We start from the raw sequence: 27,570 nt of genomic DNA, 5'->3' as shown, positions 1-27,570 counted from the left end.
CTGAAAAAAACAAATGCCCAGAACCGAAACCAATATTTCAGTAAAGATAACGGAGAGGGAATTCATTACGTATTTACTGATGAACAATTTTTAAAAATATAAGGCACTAAGTGCAAACATTAAGGGTGGCAAGAAAAGGGAGAGACTAAGCAATGTTCTAGAAGAAAACCTTTTTCATCTTCTCTTGTTTAGATACTATACTTCTATTACAGTTTTGTTACAGGTAGTATCACACTGCTGCTGCTGCTGCTGCTGCTAAGTCGCTTCAGTCGCGTCTGACTCTGTGTGACCCCACAGATGGCAGCCCACCAGGCTCCGCAGTCCCTGGGATTCTCCAGGCAAGAACACTGGAGTAGGTTGCCATTTCCTTCTCCAGTAAAGAGAGTGCATGAAAGTGAAAAGTGAAAGTGAAGTCTCTCAGTCGTGTCCTTCGCGACCCCATGGACTGCAGCCCACCAGGCTCCTCCATCCATGGGGTTTTCCAGGCAAGAGTACTGGAGTGGGGTGCCATCACCTTCTCTGGCACACATCAGCTAGCCTGCTCCATAACACAGCTCAGGCCTTCTTCAGAGGAAGAAAGGCTGGCCTCCCAGCCCCTGCAGGAAAGGCCAGTGCTATCCCACACATCTGGACCGAGAGTAAGGTGTGTTTTCATGACAACAGTACAAAAGAGGTTTTGTTCTCAAGGCCACCTACTGCAGCCTGGCCCTAACATGGCCCCACACTCACTTCTGCTTAGAGAAATATTCTTTGCTCTGGGCATCAGGCTTCTTGGTATCACCACGAGGCTTCCAGCCAGCTGGCACATGTCCCCATGTGTGTCAGTGAACTGGAAAGGCCTGAACTAGTCTCAGTGTCTCATCCACAGAGCAGCCAACAGGAAGGTCGTTTACGGTAATCTGTGGAAAGATACCTTTATCGTCAGTAGTAAAAAGGTTCCTGAATGAGAAGCCTTCATCAGCCTTTAAGACCCCACAGTACTGAGCAACGGTGTGCTCAGGCTCTGATATCAAGGGAATGTGCATGGCCCCCAGTCTTCCTTGTTTCTTGGGTATGTTGATCCACGCCAGGCGACAGAAGTGAGAACCCACAGAAGCACCAGTTACTTGGCAGTTGAGTTTCTTAAATTCTTCTGCCCTATCACTGAAAGCAAGGAGCTCCATGAGGCACACAAAGGCGAAGTCAAGAGGATAAAAGAAGAACACAACGTATCTTCCTTTGTGGTCAGACAGACTGATACCTTTGAACTGACCATCTGGCATAATGGTTGTGGCTTTGAACTGGGGAGCAGGATGTCCAATTTTCACATTTCCTGAAGACATATTGCTATCAGCAGTTCTCAGAGAGAAACCACACAGCCCAGTCACGAGGAAGACACCCATCGATTTTATTTTGGCTGATGCTTTTCTCAGGGATAGACTGAGGTTAGGGCTTTGAGGAAGAAAAACACAGAAGGAGGTAAAGTGTTGTCACCATATCTTAGAGGGTTCGCACTATCAATATGACTTATCAGTCTTATCAATATTGCTTACCTGGCTTAGATAGTATTTACCAGATTTCTCTACTGTAAAGTTCAAGCTGGTTGTAGAAAAGGCAGAGGAACCAGAGATCAAATTGCCAACATCCGCTGGATCATCAAAAAAGCAAGAGAGTTCCAGAAAAACATCTATTTCTGCTTTATTGACTATGTCAAAGCCTTTGACTCTGTGAACCACAATAAACTGTGGAAAATTCTGAAAGAGATGGGAATACCAGACCACCTGACCTGCCTCTTGAGAAACCTATATGCAGGTCAGGAAGCAACAGTTAGAACTGGACATGGAACAACAGACTGGTTCCAAATAGGAAAAGGAGTACATCAAGGCGGTATATTGTCACCCTGCTATTTAACTTATATGCAGAGTACATCATGAGAAACGCTAGGCTGGAAGAAGCACAAGCTGGAATCAAGATTGCAAGGAGAAATATCAATAACGTCAGATATGCAGATGATACCACCTTTATGGCAGAAAGTGAAGAGGAACTCAAAAGCCTCTTGATGAAAGTGGAAGAGGAGAGTGAAAAAGTTGGCTTAAAGCTTAACATACAGAAAACAAAGATCATGGCATCTGGTCCCATCACTTCATGGGAAATAGATGGGACCGAGAGTAGAACAGTGGAAACAATGTCAGACTTTATTCTTTGGGCTCCAAAATCACAGCAGATGGTGACTGCAGCCACGAAATTAAAAGACACTTACTCCTTGGAAGGAAAGTTATGATCAACCTAGATAGCATATTCAAAAGCAGAGACATTTCTTTACTAACAAAGGTCTGTCTAGTCAAGGCTATGGTTTTTCCAGTAGTCATGTATGGATGTGAGAGTTGGACTGTGAAGAAAGCTGAGTGTCAAAGAGCTGTTGCTTTTGAACAGTGGTGTTGGAGAACACTCTTGAGAGTCCTTTGGACTGCAAGGAGATCCAACCCTTGGATCTCCTAAAGGAGATCAGTCCTGGGTGTTCATTGGAAGGACTGATGCTGAAGCTGAAACTCCAATACTTTGGCCACCTCATGTGAAGAGCTGACTCATTGAAAAAGACTCTGATGCTGGGAGAGGTTGGGGGCGGGAGGAGAAGGGGACAACAGAGGATGAGATGGCTGGATGGCATCACCGACTCGATGGACATGAGTTTGAGTGAACTCCAGGAGTTGGTGATGGACAGGGAGGCCTGGCGTGCTGAGATTCATGGGGTCGCAAAGAGTCAGACACGAATGAGAGACTGAACTGAACTGAACTGAACCCTTTGAAAGCAAGTTGCTAAGCAGAGCCCATATTCAAGATGGTATTGGGGTAGGGATGGGAAACTAAATTCCATCTCCTGGAGATAAGTGACTTTTTAGAATAAATGTAAAATTTACTCTATTTCTGAAATACATATTGAGTACCTCAAAGCACCTGATAGTGCAATTAAGTGCCCATTTAACATGAGTCACTATGCTAGGCATTTCAAATAAGTGTTAAGACACAGGAGTTTATAATGTAGTCAGGATACCACAAGAAACATGCTGGTTAAGTATTACAGTGTCACAAAAAGGGAAAAAATAAAATCCAGTTGGAGTAATGAAGTAATGAAAAGTTTCACAGAACAAAAAATATTTAAGCAAAGTAAAGCTGAATATAATATTGACAGATGAAAACAGATGGAAATTCACATCCATTTATAATTTTAAACTCTCAACAGTGGACATAAAGAGAATGTACTTCAACATAATTAAAAGCCATATATATCAATCCCACACCTAATAGCATACAGTGAAAAACTGAAAATTTTCCTTCTAATATCAGGAATAAGACAAGGATGTCCACTCTCCCCACTTTTATTAACATAGTATTGGAAGTCCTAGTCAGAGCAATTTGGCAAAGAAAAGAAATAAAAAGTATTCAAATCGGAAAAAAAAAAAAGTAGTAAAACTGTCACTATTTTAGAAGACATGACTTCATATACAGAAAACCCAAATACTGCACCAAGAATTATTAGAATAAATGAATTCAGTAAAATTGCAGAATACAAAATCAACAAACAAAAATCTGTTACATTTCTATACATTAATAATAAAGTATCAGAAATAAAAATTAAGAAAACAATCCCATTTACAACTGCATCAAAAAGAATAAAATATCTAGGGATAAATTCAACCAAAGAGGTTAAAGACTTGTACACCGAAAACTATAATACCTTGATGAAAGAAACTGAAGACACAAATAAGTGAAAAGATTATCCATGCTCATGGAGTGGAAGAATATTGTTCTAATGTCCATACTATGCAAAGCAATCTACACATTCAACAGAACAGAGATCTCAGAAATAACCCCACATATACACAGTTAATTTATGACAAAGAAGCCAAGATTATACAATAGGAAAGAACAGTTTTCTTCAATAAATAATGTTGAGAAAACTGGAAAACCATGTGCAAAAGATCAAAAGTGGGCCACTATCTTACACCATACACAAAGATGAACTCAAAATGGATTAAAGACTTGAATGTAAGACCTGAAACCATAAAACTGCTAGGAGGAAAAATAGGTGGCAAGCTCCCAGACACCAGTCTTGGTGATGATTTTTTGAACCTGATCCCCAAAGTAAAGGCAACAAAAGCAAAAACAGGCAAGTTGGACCACATCAAACTAATAAGTTTGGAAAGGAAACCATCAACAAAATGAAATGATAGTTTATGGAACAGGAAGAAATACTTGAAAATCATATGACCTGATAAGGAGGTAATATCCAAAATATATAAAAACTCATAGAACTCAATCGAAAAAAAATCCAATTAAAAAATGAGCAGAATACCTCAATAGATATTTTTCCAAAGAAGACACAAACAGCCCAGAGACACCTTAAAAGATGGTCAATATCACTAATATCAGAAAATGCAAATCAAAATATAATGAGGTATCACGTCACACATTAGAATGGCCATTATCAAAAAAGATAAGAAATAACAAGTGTTGCTAAGAATGTGGAGAAAAAAGAGCTGTCATGCACTATTGGTGGGAATGCAACTGGTGTAGCCACTATGGAAAACTACATGGGAATTCCTCAAAAAAATTAAAAATATAGAGTGTGATCCAGCAATTCCACTCCTTGGTATTTACTCAAAGTAAACAAAACTATGAACTCAAAAAGATATATGTACATGTATATGATACATGTACTCAAAAAGATATATGTTCATTTCAGCATTATTTTCAATAGCCAAAATATAGAAACAATCCAAGTGTCCACTGATGTATTAGTATGAATGAAGAAAGATGTGGTGTATACACACACATGGGAATACTAAGCTATAAACAAGAATGAAATCTTTCCATTTGTGACAACATAGATGATCTTAAAGGTATCATGCTAGATGCAATACACTGGGGAAAGACAAACATTGCATGATCCCACTGATGTATGGAATAGAAAAAACAATAGATTCATACTATAAACTGCCAGTTACGAAGCAAGTCCTGGGGATGTAATGTACAACACAGTGACTATAGTTAATAATACTGTACTGCATATTTGAAAGGTACTAAGAGAATAAATCTTTAAAAATTTCTCACCACAAGGAAAAAAAAAACAATTTTATAACTGTGTATGAGGATGAAGATTAACTAGACTTACTGTGGTGATGATTTCACAATATACACAAATATCAGATTATTATGTTGTACAACTGAAACTAATATGCCAACTGCAGGAAGGAAAAAAAAAAAAACTAGATGGAAAGACATCCAAGATGGAGAAAAGAGCATAAACAAAATGTAACAGTGCTCTCTCATTCATTCAGTGTTTTTGCACTGTAACCTGATGGAAACATACATTTTAAGATCTTCAGTAAATTTCCATAGCTTAGCATAATTCATTATGTTGATGTCCTAACCTTTGGTACCCCAGAATATGACTATATTTGGAGATAAGATCTTTAAAAAGGTAATTAAGATTAAAAGAAGTCATTAGGACAGACCCTAATCCAGTATGACTAGAGTCCTTCTAAGAAGCTATAAAGATATAGGCACAGAACAAAGACAGAACTATAGATCAATGGAACAAAATAGAAAGCCCAGAGATAAATCCACGCACCTATGGACACCTTATCTTTGACAAAGGAGGCAAGAATATACAATGGAGAAAAGACAATCTCTTTAACAAGTGGTGCAGGGAAAACCACCTGTAAAAGAATGAAACTAGAACACTTTCTAACACCATACACAGAAATAAACTCAAAATGGATTAAAGATTTAAATGTCAGAGCAGAAACTATAAAACTCCTAAAGGAAAACACAGGCAGTACACTCTGACAGAAATCAAGCAAGATCCTCTAGGATCCACCTCCCAGAGTAATGGAAATAAAAGCAAAAAATAAAGCAAATGGGACTTAATTAAACTTAAAAGCTTTTGCACGACAAAGGAAACTATAAGCAAGGTAAAAAAAAGACCGCCTTCAGAATGGGAACAAATAATAGCAATCAAAGCAACTGACAAAGAATTAATCTCAAAAATATACAAGCAGCTCATCAATACCAGAAAAATAAACAACCTAATCAAAAAATGGGCCAAAGAACTAAACAGACATTTCTCCAGAGAAGACATACAGATGGCTAAGAAACACTCAACATCACTCATTATCAAAGAAACGCAAACCAAAACCACAATGAGGTACCATTTCATGCCAGTCAGAATGGCTATCAAATTCTACAAACAATATATGCTGGAGAGTGTGTGGAGAAAAGGGAACCCTCTTACACTGTTGGTGGGAATGCACACTAGTACAGCCACTATGGAGAACAGTGTGGAGATTCCTTAAAAAACTGGAAATAGAACTGCCATACAACCCAGCAATCCCACTGCTGGGCATACACACCAAGGAAACCAGGATTGAAAAAGACACGTGTACCCCAATGTTCATCACAGCACTGTTTACAATAGCCAGAACATGGAAGCAACCTAGATGTCCATCAGCAGATGAATGGATAAGAAGGTTGTGGTACATATACACAATGGAATATTACTCAGCTATTAAAAAGAATGCATTTGAGGCAGTTCTAAAGAGGTGTATGAAACGGGACCCTATTATACAGGGTGAAGTAAGTCAGAAAGAAAAACACCAATACAGCACATTAATGCATATACATGGAATTTACAAAGGTGGTAATGACGACCCTGTATGCAAGACAGCAAAAAAGACACAGATATAAAGAACAGAGTTTTGGACTCTGTGGGAGAAGGCAAGGGTGGGATGATTCGAGAGAACAGCAGTGAGCCATGTATATTATCATATGTGAAACAGATGACCAGTCCAAGTTCCATGCATGAAACAGGGCACTCAAGCCGGTCCACTGGGACAACCCAGAGGGACGGGATGGGGAGGGAGGTGGAAGAGGGGTTTGGGCTGGCAGTGTGGGGGTGGACACATGTACACCCATGGCTGATTCATGTCAGTGTATAGCAAAAACCACTACAATATTGTAATTAGCCTCCAATTAAAAATAAAAAGTTTAAAAAACGATACAGGCACAGAGAGAACAGGATGTGAAGAAACAGGGTCATCTAAAGCCAAGGAGAGATCTCTGAAGAAACAAACCTATGCACACCTTGATCTGACTTCTTGTCTCTAGAACTGTGAGAAAGCAATTTCCATTGTTTAAGCCACCCAATCTGTGGTATTTTGTCATATCAGCCTTAGCAAAATAACACAGATGCTCAGTTACAGATTCTAAAAATCACACCCATTTTGGCAAAATTCCCCTCTGTGATTTCTAATTTAAGCATTGTCATTCAACAGCTCTTTCTATTCAACAGTGACATGAAGAGTAAAGATGAAAAAAGTGATATAAGGTCAGCCTTAGGAACAGCTTTAGCTCTTTCAAATTAAAAACTTATTATGCCCTTATAAACTTGTCCATTCCCAACCTTAACCATAACAAGACATTTTACTCTAATTTTAGCAATTTCTAGAAGCTTCAGGGATCTCTTTTGTGGCACTTTACTCGCCAGGTATTGTTGTTATTTAGTCACTTAGTCCAGTTCCTCTCTTTGCGACTCCATGGGCTGTAGACCACCAGGTTCCTGGCCATGCGATTTCCCAGGCAAGAATACTGGAGTAGGTTGCCACTTCCTTCTCCAAGGGATCTTCTCAATCAAGGGACTGAACCTGCCTCTCTTACACTGGCAGGATGATTCTTTACCACTGAGCCACCTGGAAAGTTCAGACCTCTTGATAGCAGTATGCCTGCCAACTGCTGCCACATAGTCCTCCAACTTGTCAGCTAAGTAAAAGCTTCACCTAGATCCTCCTTTTTGTTTCACACCCGGTGAAAACTAAACGGGAAAACAGAAAATAAATTTCAGTGGCATTTAACAAGCACAAGCGCTCACTCAGTCCTGCTGACTCTTCGGGATCCCATGGACTGCAGCCAGCCAGACTCCTGGGTCCATGAAATTTTCCAGGCAAGAACACTAGAGTGGGTTGCCACTTCCTACTCCCTGCACATGCCTAGGACTAAAAGTATTCCTAAATATCTTTAATGTCCTTTTACAAAAAATAGATCTATGCTTCACTTTCACCCTTAAAGAAACGTAAGTCACGGATGTTAAGACCCAGGTGCGCTCTTTCAAGAGTCAACAGCAGCTCTGGAGACGCTAACTGTGGGCGAGCGGGCAACAGAGGAAATGTTCACACACGCACGAAAAAGCGTTTCCCGCACGCTCCTGTTTCCTTCTCCTAATCTGTGTACAAATTCGTGTGGCAAGGCTTTCGACAATGTGTACAAGTACTCCTAAGAAATCAGACTCTCGAAAAACAAAATAACTGATTGTAGCCCATTGACACCTGTGCTTCAGAAACTAATTTCAGTGGAATAACGGAAGCTATGGGCTTCCCTTGTAGCTCAGTCGGTCAAGAATCTGCCTACAGTACAGGAGACCCGGCTTGGATCCCTGGGTTGCGGAAGATCCCGTGGAGAAGGAAATGGCTAACCGACTCCAGTATCCTTGCCTGGAAAATCTCATGGACACAGGAGCCTGGAGGGCTGCAGTCCATGGGGTCGCAGAGTCGGGCACGACTGAGAGACTAGCTTACGGGAGATACGAAATTTTTTAAGCAGAGAAAAAAAAAAAGATAGTTCCACAGAAATCAACCTACCAAAAGGTTAAGAATAAGAGAACTATCGAACCTGGCGTTTTGGCAACAACAGCGACTTCTAAGGTAACTGTGCTAAGTACACAAGAAACAACACAATCTTCCTCAGCGGACGCGCCACAGCTGATTCCCGGTCGGGCGAGAACTCTGTATGCGCATGCGTCAGTCAGATGCCGCGCTAGCAGGGCTGATCTAGAAGGCGCGCGAAAAGGCGGAACACTGGGGAAGGGGCGGGGCCTGCATGCGCAGGCGTCAAAGTCAGACGCCGCGTTAGCAGGGCAGATCTAGAAGGCGCGCGAGGAAGGTGGAACACTGAGGAAGAGGCGGGGCCATCGAGGGAGCCGGTGGCCAATGGAGCGGGCCGAGCTGCGGCGGGGCTGGGAGGGCGGGGCGGAGGGAGCAAGCGCGTAGGCCTCGCCCCTCGCGGCTCCTCCCCGGAATGGGGTCATCAGCGCTATAAGAGAGCTTGTGCAGGCGAGTCGGGCCTTTTTCGTCCGGTAAGCGTCGGGTTTAGGATGAGGCGGTCTGTTGTGGTGGTTTTGTGAGGTAAAGTACAAGGAACACGTCTTTTCGGCCTAGTTTAAGATGCAGGAGATGCAGCGGCCTTGTAGTAGTAGGTCGACGTTAGCTTTGAAAACGTCTAGGTTCAGAAGCTTGAGTGAACTTCATGTTCGTTCGTTAGCGGGGCGGCCACGTGCAGCCCCGGGCGCTCAGTCGGAAGCCAGTCGCGCGTGGGTCGTGGGCCCTCCGGCAGAAGTTAAATACCGCTGATGACTCGGGTGAAGGTCATCCGTTGTACTGTCGGTGCCGTGTGGCCATCTTGAATCTGTTGCTCTGCGACTCTGAAGAGTAACACTGCATCCTGACGACCCGCCAGTTTTATCCAGGTGGTGAGTAGTGTCTGTAGTTGTCTTTGCTGGTCTTTGCTGGGATTATGAATCTCCATGTATCTTTGGGACCTGTCGGCTGTGGCAGTCTCCCTTCCTAGCCATGGAAGAGCATATTCTTGTTTATTGGCAAAGCTGTCACCATTTAATTGGTATCAGATTCTGACTTGCACAAGTAACATTCACTTTAAAAACTTGCAGTGTGCTAGGTTATTTGGCAAACATTAAACTACTGTTCAAATGTTTCTAGGAAGCTGAGCTAATTGTTCCAGGGGACGAAGGAAAGCATAACGAGGTACGTTCCTATTTTATGCATCTCAAACTCTTAGAGCTAAGGATTTGGAAGGCCAGAATTGGCATTGTGTTGGCGTTTTGTTATTTAAATAGCCAACTGAATAGACTGTAACTGCTTAGCTGCTAAAATCTTAACACTATGTACACAAATCAGTCTTGTTGAGCTGAGCTTCTTCTCTTGCAGATATACCAAGAAATCCAAAGTGATGTGAGTGAAGTCTGAGCATCCTGCAGTACACTGCCAAATGTGATTTTAAATCTCGTGTATGGTATTTAAATAGAAAATAAAAGTGTGCTGCTTTTATTTATATAATAAAATGCTTGATTTGTACATACAATGTTCCAGGAGTGAATGATTCATGAGTACAATGGGAATGGTTTAGCTCCTAAGTCATGTCCAGCTCTTTTGAGACCCCCATGGACTGCAGCCTGCCAGGCTCCTCTGTCCATGGGATTCTCCAGGGGATCTTCACATCTAGGGATCAAACTGAGGTCTCATAAGTGCATAGATAACTATAGAGAACAAGAGGCAGCCTGTTCTACTGTTCGGAGCTCCGGGGGTGGTCACATGAGTTAGTAGTGTATATGGTATTTAGGGAGCACCTAGTATGTGCAGTTGACACTTGGATCTTCAAAAGTCATTTAACAAGAAAAAAGTTATAATAAAAGTTATATTTTATGAAGGAACATTCTACCTCAAGGTTGATAAAACTGAAGGTAACCTGCCACCTCACCTTTTAATTAAACCAATCTCTGGTCTAGTTGTTACAAGGAGGAAGCCAATTATGATTCATGTTGGAAATTTTATTTGGCTTGGCGTTTATTATAATCATACCCAATGGCTTGCCTGGAGGTCCTTGCCCACCTGTGAATAGAAGAGATTAACACACTTCTGAAGCCTGGATATTCCTTGGAGATGTTTTGCAAGACCAGAGACCTTTTCACTTCCTCACTTTATCTCCCTCGCTGTTCTGCCTTTTGACTATTGCTTCCTTCTCTCTGATCTATTAAAGAACCTGGCATCCAGACCCCAGTAAGATGGGGTCTATCCTTGAGGTTCTAGCCTGCCATCTCGGTCTGCTGGCTCCCCGTTTAAGTCTCTTCCTTGCCTCAACACCTCATTTTGGATGCACGTGGCAGAGCGAGGCTGGACTCAGTAACATAGTTAAAATTCCACTATGAATGTTTGCACCAGCACTGCAGTTTAATGACAAGGATGGCCCATGAGAATTTTCCTCACCTGCACTGTATGTTTTTCCCAGGCTGTCATGCATGTGTACACTATAGTTCTGTCATCTCTAAATGTAAATGCTTGTACAGTTATTCCTTTATCAAATGTGCTTTGAAAAATGTTATAATGGCTTGGCATTGCAATTCTGCAAAGTAGTAAATTATAAAGCACCTGTTTTTACATAGCTCCCTTTACAAAAGGACACAGTAGTATGCAGAAGAGAAAGGGGATAAAAAGGTCCCTTCACGATCAGCCATTTAAAAGGATTACTTAGCATTCTTAATTCTGCAGTTTTGCACTCACCTGTCTTCATGCATCTATCCCTTCTATACACAATTCTTTAAACTACGTATTGGGACGGGTTTTTTGTGCCCTTAAAGGCTGCATAGAAAGAGACAGCACCAAGTCGTGTCCAACTCGACCCCATGGACTGTAGCCTGACAGGCTCCACTGTCCACGGGATTCTCCAGACAAGAACACTGGAGTGGGTTGCCATTTCCTTCTCCAGTAAGGCTGCAAAGTAAGCAGCTATCCGTTACTCCTTTGAGAAACAAAACTAGGTGGAAAGAGACTCCCTTGTCTTCACTGTGACTCTCCTGGAGTTTGGACTGAAAACCCTACAAGTGTCTCATTGACCTCTGCTTGTTAACCCATTTGGGTACTATAAAAATCTTTACTGCCTTTTATAAGCTGTCAATGAGGTGTGTAGTCACTTGATATATAACTGGCATATGGGTTAAATATTGCAGTTGCTTTAGAGCTTTCCCACACTACAGACAGGAAAGCATTCTTAATTGTGTATTTTTATTAGGAAGAGAATGAGATGGGTAAGCATCACTGCCACAATGGACATGAATTTGAGTGAGTGAGAGGACCAGGAGCATGGCATGCTACAGTCCCTGGAGTTGGAAAGAGTAGGACACAGCAATTAAACAAAATCTTTATTAGACAGGGCTGTATCAGGATGACAGGCTTCCCTGGTGGCTCAGAGGATAAAGCTTGCAACACGGGAGACCTGGGTCTCCCCTGGTTTGATCCCCAGGTCGGGAAGATCCCCTGGAGAAGGAAATGGCAACCCACTCCAGTACTCTTCCCTGGAAAATGCCATGAACGGAGAAGCCCATAGGCTACACTCAATGCGATCACAAAGAGTCAGCACAACTGATCAACTTCCACTTATATATCAGGACAGTCTCAGGAAATTTGCAGGTTTCAGTTAGTTACCAGAAAGTTTCAATAGGTGGTGCTCTTACACCACGGTCTAGAAAAGAGCATGCTGCTAAAGAAGAAAATTTTTGTTTCACCAAGCAGCAAATTTGAAGTCATTCAAAGTAATCAGATAAATGTTGGCAAGTACATGGTGGATGAATCAGGTTATGTATTAAACCATTTGAAGGTATTCTTAATGTCATCAGCCAAATTGTGCTAGCAATATACAAGGTAGCTAGAATGTTTTTCTCTAGTTGCCATAGTGACTTGGTATAAAGGCTTCATTCAGAAATGTATTGTGACAATACTCCTAGTCCAGTCTGTTTATAATAGGATTGCTTTACCTTTTTGGCGTTTATGCTTTTCTCGTGAAAGGCCAGAAAGATTCATCTGTGGAGACTGCTTATCAATCTTCAGGGAAAAAAATCAGCTTAAAAATTACATGAACAGAAAACACTGCCACGTGTATTTTAAGTATAGTAAAGGGTATTTTTTTATGTCAAAGGTAGGCTCTTAATATGAATATAGACCATACTGATTGAGTTACAAAGGAGTTCTCAATCCAAATACATGTAAAAACAGCCTTATTGCACAATCAATATACAATAATCTCTGGAGAATGCTGAGAAATTGAGACAAGACAGAATAACGAATGTAGTCTCCTGTAAAACTAATTTGGGTAGGCAACAGTGCTAAATAAGAATAGTCATTACTACACTGAGGTATCTGTAACCAGAATGATCACATCATTCTCCAGCAGCAAAGAGGTACATCACTTTTATCAACACAACACAAAAAGATCTCTGCTCCCATTAGTTGGCATCTCTGGCTAAACGCCAATGTTGGAAATTTTCCAACATATTCTTTAAATACTATCTTCTTGACATTTCCATGAAGGATTACAGTTTGGTGACCCTTTTTATCCAAGGTACAAAGGCTGAGACTTTGGTATAAACACCAGGGGAATCCTTGGCTCCACAGCCGTATCCCCAGGAGGTCACCCCATACACAACCCAGCGCTCTCCCGGTCGTTCACACACGAGTGGTCCTCCGCTGTCTCCTTGGCAACTGTCCACACGTTTGTGTTCATGGAGGTTTCCAGCACAGAGCATCCTTCGTGTAAACAGACCCTTATAACGATGTTCACAAAACCTCTTGGGAAGTAAGGGGATGGCTGCTTGTTGTAGAGTTCTTGAGTAGGCTGGTCCTATGCGGGCCAAACAACTGGATTAGATTCCAGCTAAAGATCTTAGAGCTATATTTAACAGTTAAATGAACATTTAAGAGTCTTGAAGATAAAAGCCCTATTGTGGCATTAGTGTAGTTTAAATGAGTGATAACTATAAATGATTTTTTTCTTCAGTGTTTGCAGTTGAAGTGAAGTCGCTCAGTCGTACCTGACTCTTTGCGAACCCATGGACTGTAGCCCACCATGCTCCTCCATCCATGGAATTTTCCAGGCAAGAGTACTGGAGTGAGCAGTTAAACATACTCTAATCCTTCACTGATCTGTTTCTCAGTACTGAAGTTTTTGAAGAATAGTTGAGTAACATTTGACTTCCCTGGTGGCTCAAATGGTAAAGAGTCTGTCTACAATGTGGGAGACCCGGGTTCGATCCCTGGGTTGGGAAGATCCCCTGGAGAAGGAAATGGCAATCCACTCCAGTACTATTGCCTGGAAAATCCCATGGACACAGGAGCCTGGTAGGCTACAGTCCATGGGGTCACAAAGAGTCGGACACAACTGAGCGACTTCACTTTCACTTTGAGTAACATTTATGGATTTGCCTGCTAGAAAAGGGTAACCTACGGAAAGCTCGTTTGTGTAGGCTTTAGAATTTAAATTCTCTGTATTAAAATGCTGAGAGTGCAGTCATGCTAGTTCTGTATTGGCATGTCCATTGCTCTAAAACTCATCTACGTCAACTGGCAATTACTATCCTCAATATTTCATGAAGATGATTCAGAAACAACTTTATATACAGACAGCCTCAAGTTTAACCTCTTGATGTTAAGATACTGTATTTACTAGTAAGCCACTCATTCTTTGTTTAGTGGCTAAAATGTGTAATTGGTAGGTGCTCCATGACAGCCTTTACTTGCATCTAAATTCCACCATTATTGTCCAGTATATTCAACTGCAGTGATTCATTCATAATAAAATCATTTGGTGAAATTTACTTCCTGTGTTACCTCTGTTCAGATGTAGTGCCTTAAGGAAGATGACTGAACTTCCCTGAAGAAGTAATTTTTATACCTACACTTTAATCGTCAATTTGCCTCACAGCTCAGCATAGTGTTTCCTTGAGAAAGCATTTACTCTGACCTGATTTTATTACATCATCCAGGAAATGTTTCCATTTTTTATGGTTTCTCTCAGGATTGGTCCCAATATTCTGTATCTGCTACAGGTGTTTCTACATTTTGCTGCTATGAAATAGTGTTGAATCTAAAGGAAGTGAAAGTGTTAGTTGCTAAGTCTTATCTGACTCTTTGCAACCCCATGGACTCCCAGTCTAAAGCCAAGATTTAACGGATAAAATGAACACTGAAATATAATAAATTTACTAGGTAAAACCTTATTGAAATCATCACCTATAGAAATACATATTGGATGCTGTTTTCAAGAGTACAGTTAACAGTGTTAATTGTTTTTAATGCAGAGTAGTCAGCCCAATCCTTTCTCCTTATTCAACAGTCATTTGTGAATCGAGTACCTGATCCAGGCGAGACTTAGTTCTGTTTCAGACTATCCTGAGCAAACACTGTTGTTGTTTAGGACGTCATGTCCAATTTTTTGTGACTCCATGGACCGTAGCCCACCAGGTGCATCTGTCCATGGGATTCTCCAGGCAAGAACACTGGAGTGGGTTGCCATTTCCTTCTCCAGGGGATATTCCTGACCCAGGAATCAAACCCACATCTGCATTGGCAGGGGGATTCTTTATCCCTGAGCTCCTGAGAAAGCACTGCTGCTGCTGCTGCTAAGTCACTTCAGTTATGTCTGACTCTGTGCGACCCCATAGACAGCAGCCCACCAGGCTCCCCCGTCCCTGGGATTCTCCAGGCAAGAACACTGGAGTGGGTTGCCATTTCCTTCTCCAGGGGATATTCCTGACCCAGGAATCAAACCCACATCTCCTGCATTGGCAGGGGGATTCTTTACCCCTGAGCTCCTGAGAAAGCACTGCTGCTGCTGCTGCTGCTAAGTCACTTAAGTCGTGTCCGACTCTGTGCTGATGTTAACTCTAGCAAGACAATACAGAAAGCTGTTTGCCTGAGAAGAGCATAAGCTGAACACTATCTGGGAAGAACAGGAAGGGGAGAGTGGTGAAGGAGAAACCCAAGTAGGGTGGATCCCTCCTCTTGAACCTCAGCAGCTTTGTTTTATATTTTGGCTGTTCTTTATTTAAAAATCTCCATAAGATTTAGTTTGATAAAGAGCTCTATTACCAAAAAAAAAACCTAATACCAAAGCCCTTTCTGGGTTGGGTGTGTGTTAGTCGCCCAGTAGTGCCGGACTCTTTGCGACCCCATGGACTGTGGCCCACCAGGCTCCTTTGTCCATGGGATTCTTCAGGCAAGAATACTGGAGTGGTTTGTCATTTCCTTCTCCATTTGCTGGGGTAGCTACATCAAAGTCATCTGGGAAAACTTTCAAACAGAGACAGCCAGGCCCAAGTCCTAAGGTAGCATCTACGTCCTAATGGAAACCATAGTACCCTCAGGATAGGAATCCAAGTTGCATGCAAGCATCTCACACTTGGTGGAATTTCCAAACAAGTAAGCTTGAACCCCCTTTTAAGATTTTGCTACCCACTGTACTGAATGGGGTAGTGATGCTGAAACTGAAGCTCCAATACTTTGGCCACTGATGCAAAGAGCCAACTCACTGGAAATGACCCTGGTGCTGGGAAAGACTGAAGGCGGGAGGAGAAGGGGGCAAAAGGACAAGACAGTTGGATGGTATCACCGACTCAACGGACATGAGTTTAAGCAAACTCCAGGAGACGGTGAAGAACAGGGAAACCTGGCGTGCTGCAGTCCACGGGGTCGGAAAGAATGACATGACTTAGCGACTGAACAACAACCCGCTGCACACCCAAATGGGAAATCCAGACACAAGGAGGGGGCCGTATCGTCATTGTTCTTTTGGGTTTCTGTTACCTGTGTCTCCCCATCCTGTTACATAGCAGTTGTGGGCTCTCTTCTGTGGCCTCTCTTTCCAGCGTGGTAAGCAGGCCGGCAGAATGTGGCTGCTGAGTCTGGCACACTGCTCCTCTGGTCCTTGTAACCTAACCAAGGCGATGTCATAGTCATTGCTGTGCGGGCGGTACAGCCGGTGGGTTACGATCTCCTCAACTCTGATCTCTTCTTCGAACTCCTCCGGCACCAGCGTATGATAATCCCCAACCCGAACCACGTAGTTCCTAGTACTGTTACCGTACCTGAGAGGCAGAGAGAGCTAATGGGAGGCTTGTTTCAAACACTGTAAACTGGTCACTGCCTGCCAGGAAGCTTAATAGAGACACTTGTAACCCTTTCTTCCATATCATTAACTCCTTTTGTAAGTTTCACCTTTCTTTCCATTTCTCTGACCCCACTGCTCTCTGTCTCCTACTCATGTTTTTCCTTCCTTCATTTCACTGTTTAACCCAGGTTACTGTCTGTTTTCTGAGAAGGATCAAATGCAGAGGATGAATGGAAAGTGATCACTAACCAGTTATTTTCCCACCATGAAAAAGGATCAAAACAGGAGTGAATGGAATAGGGCAAAATTACAATCCTGCCTTTGCTGTCATCATTTTTCTGTCATTTCCAAGATGGTGACTTTCCCATGAAGTTGCATGAGGGCAGAAACCATGTCTGGTCTAACTCTGTATCTCCCAGATCACTTAAGTAGCACAATCCACTTGACTCCCCTTTCCTGGGAACTGAATGTAAACCAAAACTGTTATCTTCAGGCAACATATATGCATTATACGCTCTCATCTCTTAAATCTTTGTTCAGAGTGAGACCTACTTTGATGCGCATTTGAAATTATAGCCCACCCTTGTTTGTCATTCCATTCCCCCAGCACTCCCACTATCCTTACCTGCTCTACTTTTTCCTTTTTTAAAAACTCTACTTTCTAACAAACTATCTAGTTTACTTATCATATTTATTATTCTCTGTCTCGCCCTGCTTAAACAAACGGTACTTAAGGGCAGGGACCTTTTATCTGTGTTCACTGATGAATCTCACACATCTAGTACGGCAATGCCAGTTAAGTAGAGATGCAGCATACATTGGTTGATTTAATGAATGGATGCAGATTTTTAATGAAATGTCTTTTTTCCATAGGAACTACTCACATAAAAAATAAGCATAATATTTACTTGATTGATAAGTCTCAGCCTGTCTTTCAGCCAACATACCTTGATTCTGATACATCTACCTAAAGCAGTTTCTCAAGCTCAGCACTACTGATATTAAGGACCAGATTATTCTTTAATGTAAAGGGGGGTCCTGTGCATTGTAGGATGTTTAGAAGCATCCCTGGCCTCTCTTCACTAGATGTCAGTTGCACACACACTCACTTACATGCACCCAAGTTTGACAACCAAAAATGTCTCCAGACATTGCCAAATATTCCCTATGGTGCAAACTGCCCCCATTGAGAACCACCAACCTACAATACAAGATCCAGTCCACTTCCTGATCACTTCCTCTTTCTCACTGAAGAGTACAGCCCCTTGTTCACTCCCCGCTGTGCGTGTGTGCTAAGTCGCCTCAGTCGTGTCAGACTCTTTGTGACGCTATGGACTGTAGCCCACCAGGCTCTTCTGTCCGTGGGATTTGCGGGCAAGAATGCTACAGTTGGGATACCATGCCCTCCTCCAGGAGATCTTCCCAACCCAAGGATCAGACCCGTGTCTCTTAAATCTCCTGCATTGGCAGGTGGGTTCTTTACCACTAGCCCCACCTAGGAAGCCCCCACTTCTCCTCTGTGGCTACTTAAAACATTCTCAACAGGACTTCCCCTGGTGGCTCAGTGGCAAAGAAATTACCTACCAACCCAGGAGACAGGGGTTCAACCCCTAGTCCAGGAAGATGGACATCCCCACGTGCTGGGGGCAGCCAAGCCGGTGCGCCTGGACTGCTGAGCCTGTGCCCTGGGGGCCCAGGGCCACGATCATGAAGCCCGCTCGAGCGCCCGTGCTCCGCAATGAGAGAGGCCACCACCGCGAGAAGCCACACACCACTACTAGAGAGTGGCCCCTGCCCACTGCGACTAGAGACAAGCCCACGCAGCAACGGAGTTAAAAGTCATTCAAAGACTCTCATAGCCCTAAGTAGGGCTCTGACAACACTTCAATATACAAAGCGGTTTTCGTAACTGTGTCAACTCAAAAACCTGAGCAGTGCAACAAAGATGATCACCTACTGGTGATGTATAAAACTGACAATTTCCTGCGATTCCTTGAAATTCTCCATTTTGAACCTTAAATTATCACATATCTTTAAAGTACAGAAGGCTTTTCATATATTGTGTTTAGACTTCTTGCGGGTTCCACTTCAATAGTTTAGGACTATTTCACATCCTGAAACTGTAAAAAGCAACAGTCATGAAGAATAATCAGATATTTAAATAACTCATTTCTACTTTCTGTGTATTGATATTGTTGTATTATAAAATTCAGTATGTCTCATTAATATACAGGTTTTTAAAGAAAAATCCCAGGTGATCAACTGTCACTGCATCCTTAAAAGTGCTGCTGAAAGGTTGCCTGTATCTCTGGAGTGGAATTTAAGAAATTAATCTCAAGCTTCACTGTCCAGCTCAGGAGGCAGTGGCCACATGTGCTCTCAGAGCACTTGAAATGTGGATGGTCCACAATGAGATGTGAAGTGGATGAAACTGGAGCCTATTATACAGAGTGAAGTAAGTCAGAGAAACACCAGTGCAGTATACTAACGCATATATATGGGATTTAGAAAGATGGTAACGATGACCCTATATGCAAGGCAGCAAAAGAGACACAGATGTAAAGAACAGACTTTTGGACTCTGTGGGAGAAGGTGGGGGTGGGATGATTTGAGAGAATAGCATTGAAACATGTGTATTACCATATGTGAAATAGATGACCAGTGCAAGTTCAATGCATGAAGCAGGGCACTCAAAGCCGGTCCTCTGGGACAACCCATAGGGATGGAGTGGGGAGGGAGGTGGGAGGGAGGTTCAGGATGGGGGGACACATGTGCATCAAGGCTGATTCATGTCAGTGTATGGCAAAACCCATCACAATATTGTAATTAGCCTCCAATTAAATAATTTTTTAAAAAAATACAGTGGTGAATATTTACTATAAAAAAGTAAAAATGGGCACAGGATTTCAAACATTTAGTATGAAAAAATATAAAATATATTGTTTCTACAGATAATAGGAAGATAAAATATCTCAATTTTTATATAATATTTTGGATACACTAAGTTATATGAACTATATCATTAAAATTAACTTCACCTATTTAGTTTTTCAATCATTTAAAGTGGCTACCAGAAAATTTAAAGTTACATATACACTTTGTATTTGTGGCTCACAACCTACTTGAAGTAGTGAGGCCATTTGGCAGACTGTTACAGTAATCCAGGCATGAAGTGACACATGAAGGCAAGATTATCCAAGACTTTATTAAAAAATAAATTTCCATGTCCTGTTTCTTTGTTCACTGGCTAAATTTTTAGATAACGTAGGACATATTTATGTAGGTTTCTTAGACGCAAGGATTATTTTATCTAAGTGTCAAAGCCCTCTTTTGAAGAACAGAAAATATTGTTGCCAGACTTTTTTACTGCAACAGTATTTTCTGTTCTTCAAAAGAGGGCTTTGACACTTAGCTAAAATAATCCTTGCATCACTATTTCAAGTTTTAACTTTTCAAGCCATCCTTCATGTTGCAGCCAGAGCGAAATAGAAATAGTCAGATAGAAATATCTGGTAATATAACTACTCTTCTGCATACCCTTCAAGGGGTCCTGACTGTCTACACAATAAAGTTCAAATTCCTCCAGTAATACACAAATCCATCCAAGAATGGCCCTTGTCCACCACTCTGATACCGCTTCTGTGCCACAGTTATTTTAGTGGCTTGAAGAACAGTCTGACGAACCTATCTTTATTCAAACTATTTGCAGTATCATTGCCCCCTCCTTCACCCTAAGATGGCAAAAACTGATTTTAACTTTTAAGTCTCAAGATCTAGGACACTCTTCCTGCCCTCCCAGAGAGCTGCCCAGTCCTTCCTTTGAACACTCCCAACAGCGCTGTCAGAGCATTTACAACAGCTTCTAGGACTTGTTGGGCTCCCCGGTGGCTCAGTGGTAAAGAATCCGTCTGCAATGCAGGAGACACAGGTTCGATCCCTGGGTTGGGAAGATCCCCTGGAGGAGGGCATGGCTTATTCTTGCCTGGGGAATCCCATGGACAAGAGGAGCCTGGTGGGCTACAGTCCATGCGGTTACAAAGAATCGGACACACCTGAGGTGACTGAGCATGCACACACACACACACACACTAGGACTTGTTAAGATGTCAGGTCTACCCTGTTAAAGGCTCCCCTAGTGTAAGACCATGTGATGCTCACATTTGTGAGCAAGGAAGTCGGCACAGAGAAAGCTCTTAATAAATATATGCTAAATTACTTATTTTGGAAGATACATATACTCTCATCCCTAAATTCATGAAGTGGGAGACATCTCGCCAATTGCTATGTTGTAACAACACCATCACAGAAGTTTTTATTTCTTTGGAAAAATAAACAAAGGTCCTCACAAAGATCTACTGTTCTCATAAATGCTGGTTGTTCATGAGAACCACCTGTACCACTTTTAAGACTACAAATGTCCAGGCCACACAAACTCTGAGAACATGAAATCAACAGAGCTGATGTAGGACCACAGGTGATCCAAATTCACAGCAGGACTAGAGAACCACCGAAACAAAGACAGAGGCACCGGCTTAACTCCCGTCCCTTCATGCCTGGAATTTCACTGAAATGAAGTGAGCCTCCTAAAAGATGGCTAACAGATTGCAATCACATGAACATGTACACATTCCATACACAGACACTGTCCTCAGACCAGGGAGATTTTAGCATGTATTTTCCTGTTTAGTCGCTAAGTCGTGTCCAACTCTTACAATCCCATGGACTGTAGCCTGCCTCTGTCCGTGGAATTCTCCAGCCAAGAATACTGGGCTGAGTTGCCATTTCCTTCTCCAGGGGATCTTCCCGACGCAGGGATAGAACTTATGTCTCCTGCATTGGCAGGTGGCTTCTTTTAATGCCTAGCCACCAGGGAAGCCCATTTTTGAGTATACCCCCAAATTAATATGCTCACCAATCAGGAGTTGATATTAAACTGAGAATAAAAACAAAACATTTACCTGACAAGAAGGAAAAAATGCACCACTCTTGTTAAAATGAAGTTCTTTTTTAGTATGTATACTTTTATAATCCTCATTTAAGAAATGGACCAGCTAAACCCAAGAAGTGATTCCCACACTCCTTTCACTCCAGTTTTTCTTAGAATAGATTTATGCTTGGAATTTGAAAATCATCTGACATAAGACTGGATTAGTTTGTTAGCCAAATATTTGTCTCCGGTGTCACCTCTCCTGGTGGCTATGATTATATACTTCACAGATAACACTTTGGCTGAGGTTGCCAGTATAGTTTGGGGCTTAGAAAGCATTTTCTATGGTTCTAGACTTCTCAAGAAAACTTATCAAGCAATTCTTTTTCAGTGTATTTTAAGGTATTTCTAGTTGAACTTTTGTTATTTTGATAGATTATTTTCAAAATTGCTTCTAAAACAAACATTTCAGCTTTTGGCTGACATGCTATTCAGTTGTTTGCTTTGCTGAAATGCCTTCCACTCCCCCTCAAATAAAAACTGGATGAAATTCCTGGACAAGTGTGAGCAAAAGAGGATCTAAGACAGGGCAGATCCTCCATTTCAATTTTTCTGAGATTCTAGAATTAACAATTTAAAATTCCTAGAATTAAAAAGAGAAGAGTTAATTCAGGTGGCAGGGTCATTTTATGTGTGTTCTCTCTATAGATTTATCTGTTCAAAAAGACAGTATTTCACATCAGCCTGCACACATCTGCTACTACTAGAATCTGTCCTTCTCTGCTGTCTGAACGTCAAAAAGTGGCTGACTAAGTTGCTTGGGTAGATGATTCCAATTGCTCATGGAGAAGTGACCTTCTCTGTAAAATATTTCACGGACCCTTATACACATGTGGTGTGTGTTCAGGAAATGATTTTAGCATGATTGATGCTATTGTGTACATCACCAAAGACCTCGTTCTTAAAGAATTGTACCATGTTCCAGGTCATGCTGGAACGCAGGTTTAAGTACAGGACACATTTTGTTTTTAAAAAGTAAGTCCCATTACTTCTGTGCCTCATCTTTATAATTATAATCTCTAATATTCGAGATATTTCTGATTTTCAGAGCACTAGTCTCTGACAATTTCCAGCTGCTATAGTGTCTCTAGGCAAACAGTCAAAAAGATAAAATCAGGTCAAGCTATAATTCTTGATAAAATCAAATTTTTTGCAGAACTACAGAAATAAAAGAATCCTTTTATTGAAGTACATTCTTTCCTCCAAAATGGTATTTGTTATCAGAACAAGCAATTAAAAGAAATTAGTTTAACAGTCAGGAATTTTTCTATTATATTCCCATACTACCACAGAGAGAGGGTCATTTTATTGTATTTGAATAATTATTTAAAACAAGAAACAGCAAAAGCAAGCAATTTGTATTGTGTAAAATTCACAGGGTAATTGCAAAACAAAAACTTTATTTATCCAGGTTTCTGCTTCAAACTGCCAGTGGGATGTTGCATTCCTATTAACACTAGGAAAAATGTGAAAAATGGGATAGAAGGCCTTTAAACAGTGATTCACTAACTCCCTCAGTTACCCCTGTCAGCATAAAAGAATGTTTTGGACACCTCATAATATGTGAAAGCTATGATCATAGAGCTGGATTACTAAAATTTTGTCAGCCTGCCAATAAAGTACCTTTATCATATAGAGACACTACAGGAAATGAGTATAACAGGATGGTGGATATGAGTAATCGTGTTCTGATCTCATCATCCTCCGGCTATCATTCTTCGATTATTCTGATATGAGGATTACATAAAAGAGTGAATATTCTACAGAGCCAAAAAAATAGACAGTTAAGAAACTGTCATCCTATAGCATAAAATAACACAGATGGTGAGAGCAATCTATGCTATATTGTTCAGAATGGCTGTTCAAGAGCACTAGCCCATATTATCACTGCAAGAATTAGGCACTAAAAAAGGCCCCATGAATAAGAAACTATAGTTAGGGCTTCCCTTGTGGCTCAGCTGGTAAAAAATCCACCCACAATGCGGGAGACCTGGGTTCAGTCCCTGGGTTGGGAAGATCCCCTGGAGAAGGGAAAGGCTACCCATTCCAGTATTATGACCTAGAGAATCCATGGACTGTATATATAGTCCATGGGGTCACAAAGAGTTAGACATGACTGAGCAATTTTAAAGAAAAGAAAATTGGCTTTTGGGCTTCCCCCATAGATCAGTAAGTAAAGAATCTGCCTGCCGGTGCAAGAGACCAGTGTTTGATCTCAGGGTCCAGAAGATCCCCTGGAACAGGAAATGGCAACCCACTCCAGTATGCTTGCCTGGAAAATCCCATGGACAGAGGAGCCTGGTGGGCTGAGTCCATGGGGTGGCAAAGACTCGGGCACAACTGAGTGACTAACGCTTCACTGATAGTTAAAGCAGTAGAAATACAAATGGAAAGGAAAAGGGTGTGAGAGAGCTAATTTCAAAACACGAAATCTAGGTCCCCTCCCAGTGGGCCTTAAGTTAGACTCCCAAGAATTTAAAAGGAAGTGAAAGTGAAGTGAAAGCCGCTCAGTCGTGTCCGACTCTTTGAGACCCCATGGACTATACAGTCTATGGAATTCTCCAGGCCAGAATACTGGAGTGGGTAGCCTCTCCCTTCTCCAGGGGATTTTCCCAACCCAGGGATCGACCCAGGTTTCCCAACATTGCAGGCAGATTCTTTACCAGCTGAGCCACAGGGAAGCCCTTTGGAGGAAAAGAACCTCTCAGAAGCTAACCACATTGCTTCTACACTACAGTGTGCTGCATGTGTGCTCAGCTGCTCAGTCGTGTCTGACTCTTTGTGACCCCATGAGCTGTAGCCTGACAGCTCCTCTGTCCATGGAATTTTCCAGGCAAGAATACAGAAGTGGGGGACTTTCCTGCTGGTCCAATGGCTAAGACGCCACACTCCCAATGCAGGAGGCCTGGGTTCAATCCCTGGCCAAGGAAATAGATCCCACGTATCACAACCAAGACCCAGTGCAGCCAAATAAATAAAAATATGTATATTTAAAAAAAAAAAAAAAAAAGGAATACTGGAGTGGGTTTCCATTTCCCCCTCCAGGGGATCTTCCCAACCCAAGGACTGAACCCATGTCTCTTTCATCTCCTGCATCAGCAGGCGGATTCTTTACCACTGCACCAACTGGGAAGCCCCTTCTACACTACAGTGTCTACAATTCCAGAGAAAAATTCTCTATTTTTGCACATTTCCGAGTTTTTGATGATTAAAAGAAGGTTGTTTTAATCCAAAGTCCCTGAACCCAGAAGACAAAACTTGGAGTTTGTTCTATCACTGTCCTCTAATCACTGGCTTTCAAAAAACTTACTGTAATAAAGATGTGAGTTGTAGCCTCCTTGGGCACTTCAAAACAACAGACCAAGTCAGATGGATGTGTAACACCTTAGCAAAACAGATTTCTCCCTATTAACATGAAGAGTCTTGCATTCTATCCAAAGCAAGTCAGAATGCTGCATATCATCAACTGCCCCTCTGCTTTTAAATCAACTGTCTTTATTTTATACTGTGCAGATAATGGGAAGAAATTCAGAATGACATATGGAAGGAATTATCCATTGATCTAGGTTTAAAATACCACCATCTTCTAAAGAGTCCAACATTCTTAAATATATCCACTGTCTGGCAACTGATCCCCCACTTTCATCATGTAACCATCATTTAGGGGGTCTGTTTGTGCCAAGTAATATATTAGACACTTAGTTAATAAACACAAATGAGATGATTACTGACTTGAAGCAATAACCTAGAAGGAGCAAGCCAAGAGAGGAATAATGAACTTTAAACAAACAAACCCAAACATGTACCTTAAAAAAGAAAAACCTTTGAGGAAACTCAAAATTCAGATCAAAGTTTTCAACCTCAAGTGGAATTTTTGGACAATTTCCCTACTTTAATACTCTAAGCCTTGAACCCCAAGGTCTATAACCTTAAGCAGAGAGAGATCAACTTGAAAGACAAGGAGTCTTGAGCAAGAGGAGGAAAATCTAAACTGAACATACTGAATTATTTTGCTTAAAATCTTAGCCCAAAAATCCAGTTTCTCTGCAGTTTCCTACCTTTTTCTCCAATAGTCAGTGGGATAAAACCATCCTGAATTCTCTATTTTTGTTAATAATAATCTTTGATTCCTGTTTTTGAACCCTCCCATAACAACCAACATTTGTTCTTAACTTTACAGATATAAAAAACCTTTACATATTTGTAGATCATTTGTTCCTCGCTGTGGAACATTATTGCCTTCATTTTACAGATGAGAAAACTGAGGCTGCTGTTTATTAAATTATTTTAATTTAATTATATTTATTATTTATAATTATAAATAATTATTTAATTATAATAAAATTACTTATTAAATTACTAAAATAGTCTCCACAAAGTGCAACAATGATGAGTTGGAGGAGCTGGAACTGTAACTTTGGTCTTTTTTTCTTTTTTACTGGTGGTATTAAGGTTGCCATTTATTTTTTTTTAATGTATTTTTCTATTATTGAAGGAAAATTGCTTTACAGAATTTTGTTGTTTTCTGTCAAACATCAGCATGAATAAGCCATAGGTATACATATATCCCCTCCCTTTTGAACCTCCTTCCCACCTCCTGCCCCATCCCACTAGTTTGATACAGAGCCCCTGTTTGAGTTTCCTGAGCCATACAGCAAATTCCGGTTGGCTGTCTATTTTACACATGATAATGTAAGTTTCCACGTTATTCTTTCCATGCATCTCACCCTCTCCTCCCCTCTTCCCATGTTCACAAGTCTATGTCTGTTTCTCCATTGCTAAGTCACTTCAGTTGTGTCCGACTCTGTGCAACCCCATAGACGGCAGCCCACCAGGCTCCCCCGATTCTCCAGGCAAGAACACTGGAGTGGATTGCCATTTCCTTCTCCAATGCATTAAAGTGAAAAGTGAAAGTGAAGTTGCTCAGTCGTGCCCGACTCTTAGTGACCCCATGGACTGCAGCCTACCACGCTCCGCTGCCCATGGGATTTTCCAGGCAAGAGTACTGGAGTGGGGTGCCATTGACTTCTCCAGTTGCTGCCCTGTAAATAAATTCTTCAGTACCATTTTTCTAGATTCCATATATATGCATTAGTATAAGATATTTATCCTTCTCTTTCTGACTTATTTCACTCTGTATAATAGGTTCTAGGTTCATCCACTTCATTAGAACTGACTCAAAGGCGTTTCTTTATATGACTGAGTAATATGTAGTCCACTGGAGAAGGGAATGGCAAACCACTTCAGTATTCTTGCCTTGAGAACCCCATGAACAGTATGAAAAGGCAAAATGATAGGATACTGAAAGAGGAATTCCCCAGGTCAGTAGGTGTCCAATATGCTACTGGAGATCAGTGGACAAATAACTCCAGAAAGAAAGAAGGGATGTAACCAAAGCAAAATCAATACCCAGCTGTGTATGTGACTGGTGATAGAAGCAAAGTCCGATGCTGTAAAAAGCAATATTGCATAGGAACCTGGAATATCAGGTCCATGAATCAAGGCAAATTGGAAGTGGTCAAACAGGAGATGGCAAGAGTAAACGTCGACATTCTAGGAATCAGCAAACTAAAATGGACTGGAATGGGTGAATTTAACTCAGATGACCATTATACCTACTACTGCGGACAGGAATCCCTCAGAAGAAATGGAGTAGCCATCATGGTCAACAAAAGAGTTCAAAATGCAGTACTTGGATGCAATCTCAAAAACGACAGAATGATCTCTGTTCGTCTCCAAGGCAAACCATTCAATATCACAGTAATACAAGTCTATGACCCAACCAGTAACACTGAAGAAGCTGAAGTTAATGGTTCTATGAA

The 27,570-nt window shown here is 41.5% G+C and overlaps 1 protein-coding gene, 1 long non-coding RNA gene, 1 other non-coding gene and 1 pseudogene across 3 annotated transcripts in view; 2 read left to right on the top strand and 2 right to left on the bottom strand.

Moving 5' to 3' along the window:
* Nucleotides 1-821: 821 nt before the first annotated feature.
* On the bottom strand, nt 822-1,322 carry LOC138082233 (peroxiredoxin-1 pseudogene; annotated as a pseudogene).
* Nucleotides 1,323-9,182: 7,860 nt separating this feature from the next.
* LOC138082381 (uncharacterized) lies at nt 9,183-10,167 on the top strand. Its single transcript, XR_011145086.1, has 3 exons — nt 9,183-9,559; nt 9,807-9,851; nt 10,035-10,167. It is a non-coding gene; the product is annotated as an uncharacterized lncRNA (long non-coding RNA).
* LOC138082469 (small nucleolar RNA SNORA24) lies at nt 9,610-9,740 on the top strand. The gene has a single exon (XR_011145099.1). It is a non-coding gene; the product is annotated as a small nucleolar RNA SNORA24 (small nucleolar RNA).
* A 3,022-nt stretch (nt 10,168-13,189) lies between the features above and the next one.
* The window catches only part of PRSS12 (serine protease 12), an 86,104-nt gene continuing 71,723 nt past the window's right edge, over nt 13,190-27,570 (bottom strand). Inside the window, 2 exon segments of the mRNA XM_068975727.1 lie at nt 13,190-13,497; nt 16,458-16,738. Coding sequence (XP_068831828.1) covers nt 13,190-13,497; nt 16,458-16,738 — 589 coding nt within the window.

This window comes from Capricornis sumatraensis, chromosome 7 (genome assembly GCF_032405125.1).
Source record: "Capricornis sumatraensis isolate serow.1 chromosome 7, serow.2, whole genome shotgun sequence".
Classification (NCBI taxonomy): Eukaryota; Metazoa; Chordata; class Mammalia; order Artiodactyla; family Bovidae; genus Capricornis; species Capricornis sumatraensis.
Note: the sequence above shows the minus strand (reverse complement) of the source record. Positions and strands in the feature narration are given on the sequence as shown.